This window comes from Ruditapes philippinarum, unplaced genomic scaffold, assembly GCF_026571515.1.
Source record: "Ruditapes philippinarum isolate M1 unplaced genomic scaffold, ASM2657151v2 ctg5029_1_1_1_1, whole genome shotgun sequence".
In the NCBI taxonomy this organism is placed as follows: domain Eukaryota; kingdom Metazoa; phylum Mollusca; class Bivalvia; order Venerida; family Veneridae; genus Ruditapes; species Ruditapes philippinarum.
In genome coordinates, this window is record NW_026857420.1 from 47,719 (window position 1) to 50,662 (window position 2,944).

Here is a 2,944-nt window from a genome sequence, read left to right on the forward strand (position 1 = left end):
GATCTACCGGCTCAATTGGTTAAAAGCAGGACAGATGGGGTTCGCTCTGGCCCTGTTATGACTGCATCAATGCTGAAGCCGAAGTACGGAAGTCAGTCAAAAGGAATAAAAAACATCGTTATATAAAGCAAGAGGTATTGATGTAAAGGGAAATCTTGAGGTAACTAATGACACGATATCAAAGTTAGGCAAAATGAACCCACTGTTTGGTGTGTGTATGACAGTGGGAAACCAGGTGCAAAGCACTAGTACACGGATGGGTTTAAGTGTTCCTCATGGCTTGCCACTGTCATACCAGCATACATTATTATGCAGTTATACAAATATTTTCTTAAAAATCAACATATGAAATGTTAATACAAAATGTCATAAACGCAAAATGGCAACCATATAATAAAAATGTTTACTTATAATATTGACATTACTTTGTACACAACTTGGCCAAATTCAACAATGACTTATCACATTTTTTTTCTTGGGGTGGAGGGAGAGATAGTAAAATGCCTGGCATTTAAATTGTGAAACAACAGGTGTCCAGATGTTAGTGTATGGGTAAGAAACACTCAAATGCATATAATTGCCTGGGTATGATATAATGGGATCCTGAAATAATGTCAGCAATACACAGTCCAAATCTGATTGATGAAACCAAAAAATGACATAAGAATAGCTTGTCAAATATATGGAAGTTCTTAATTTATTCAACATGAATTCTCTGTGCAGCAATGCTTTGAGTTTGTCTCACATCACTTTCTGTCATTTTGATCATACAGTCCTAGGAATAGAGGAGTGTTTAAGTTCACGTCTTTTTGATCTAAAAGGTCTTGAATGTCAGATCCCTTGTTTGCCATCACAATATCTCTATTATTAAAGTTCAAACCTAAAAAAAACATTGCGTTCAGTATGTCTCGGTCAGAAATACTTCCGAAGTACAACTGACTAACAAATGTTACTACACACGGGGCTATTCCTATTAAACCTTTAAGTGTATTTGAACTCTTATAATTGCTGTAAATTTGACTTTTCAAAAGAAGAGAGGAAGACATTTCAGTTTTCAATTCTGTACAGTCAATTATGACTCTAGTTGTTGGGTATTTTTCTTTAAAAGTAACAGGCATTGTTTTATCAACCTGCTCCCTTGATGGCCAAATATTCATTGAACCTAGGCGTAAATAAAGAAAATTTGCCCAAGATATGATAATCACACTCACAGTGCCTAATGAAACATTGAATCTTTTTGCTAAATCAAATTCAAAGAGTCCGACCCTCACACGGCACAAAAATAACAAAAACTGATTAGCTGGTGTCAGTTTCTTGCTTCTTTTTACTCGGTTTTCTTCATCTTCTGTGTGTTTCTTTGCATACATTACAATATCTTTACCTTTCTCTCCAGGGTTGACTAGTTCAAAAACAGTATCAAATACTTCTCTAGAAGAAAACCCTGTAAAAAATTGCACCAAACTTGGTTTCAGGTTATTCATGCTGAATGTGTTTGAATCATACAATGGCAGATTTCAATTTCTTATTTTCTTTAGCTACATATTTAGTCTTTCTTGTGAATAATAAACATGATCCACAAAATTTTGTTATGTTAATAACTTCATCTTCAGCCTGAGTTTCATTGGTACATTTATTCGATATTGGGCCAGGAGCATTGGTTATTTGATCTACAATTGTAGGATGATGTTCACAGTTATTGGACGCTACAGCAGGGTAATGGCAGTCACCTTTTAGGTAATTTTCATCATGTTTCTGCTGAAGAAAGTGGCTTGTAAAAATGCACTTTGTCTTTTTAACTGTTCCTTGTTTTAAATACCTGCGATAAGAAAATCCAGATTTTTCCAAGGCATCCTTCTCTCATTCTCAAAGTGAAAAGAACAAACAAATGTATACCTGCCGACCTGCAGGAGAGAAAAAAATCCCACATGTTAGGTTATTGACAGATTGTATATAACAGTATAACATGGTTATGTTTTATCTTTTGAGTGATATAATAACCAGTGTAATATAAATGGAATACGTAGATGAAGTTTCACAGACTTCCATGTAACAAATAGTCTTTAAATATGCTTTAACCATTAAACTGTGTCTAAACTATAAATTTTATAAAAGAAAAATATTAGCAAAAGATACAATTATTTAAGGAAATGATTGTTTTTCGATGAATCTATTTTATTTTTAATATTCACTGATTAATGAGATTGCACTTTGCAATTTCATTTACTAAATACTCTAGAAAGACACTCTGGTGTGAAACTAAGCTTGAAGAATGGCCCTTCATCCGTCTTTATTTTATGTAGCCAAACAGATCGAAGTGGATTGGTGGCTGCAGGAAAACTATGGTAACTAGGCTTTCCGTGACCAGGAATTTCATCATAACCAGTAGTGTTTCATTCCGGTACACAACAGATTTTATTGGATTGGAAAAGAAACCATTCAAAATTATATAGTTTATATGCATATGAGTGCATATCGCATTTATGTGATGATAAAATAATTGATAACGTGTCAAAAAATAAGGCTCTACCATCATTTATTTCCTATAAAGTATTTTGTCTAAAAAAAAATCTGTACACTATTTGCTAAATGCTTACAATTATACAGACTAAATCTACATGACTAGAAATAATTTTCCACCCAGTTTTTAAGGAGTTTAAAAAATATATATCTACTACATGTTTTTTAAAAACACACCAACCAAATGCACAAAGACTGAAATAAGATACCTTTCACTAACTGAAGTTTGGGGGAAATTCCATGACGACATTATGCCCATTCAAGGGTACAGAATGAGTGAACAAGTGAAATTCATAATACGTTAACACTTTTCCATTATTCCTATCAATGTTATACATGTGTAATTTCCTTTGCATACACGATAGAAAAAACTTGGATGACCTCATGTAATTTCTGTAAATAACCTTAAGATTGGTATGAAAAGCCG

General features: G+C 33.4%; 1 protein-coding gene across 1 annotated transcript; it reads right to left on the reverse strand.

The window, feature by feature from the left end:
- Window positions 1-746: 746 nt before the first annotated feature.
- Window positions 747-1,481, reverse strand: LOC132749672 (uncharacterized). Its single transcript, XM_060739531.1, has one exon. The coding sequence runs from the start codon at window positions 1,479-1,481 to the stop codon at window positions 747-749; it is 735 nt and encodes a 244-aa protein (XP_060595514.1).
- Between the last annotated feature and the right edge of the window lie 1,463 nt (window positions 1,482-2,944).

What these genes read in the sequence shown, in the direction of transcription:
- LOC132749672 (XM_060739531.1), bottom strand. Translation starts at nt 1,481, where the DNA reads ATGAATAACCTGAAACCAAGTTTGGTGCAATTTTTTACAGGGTTTTCT.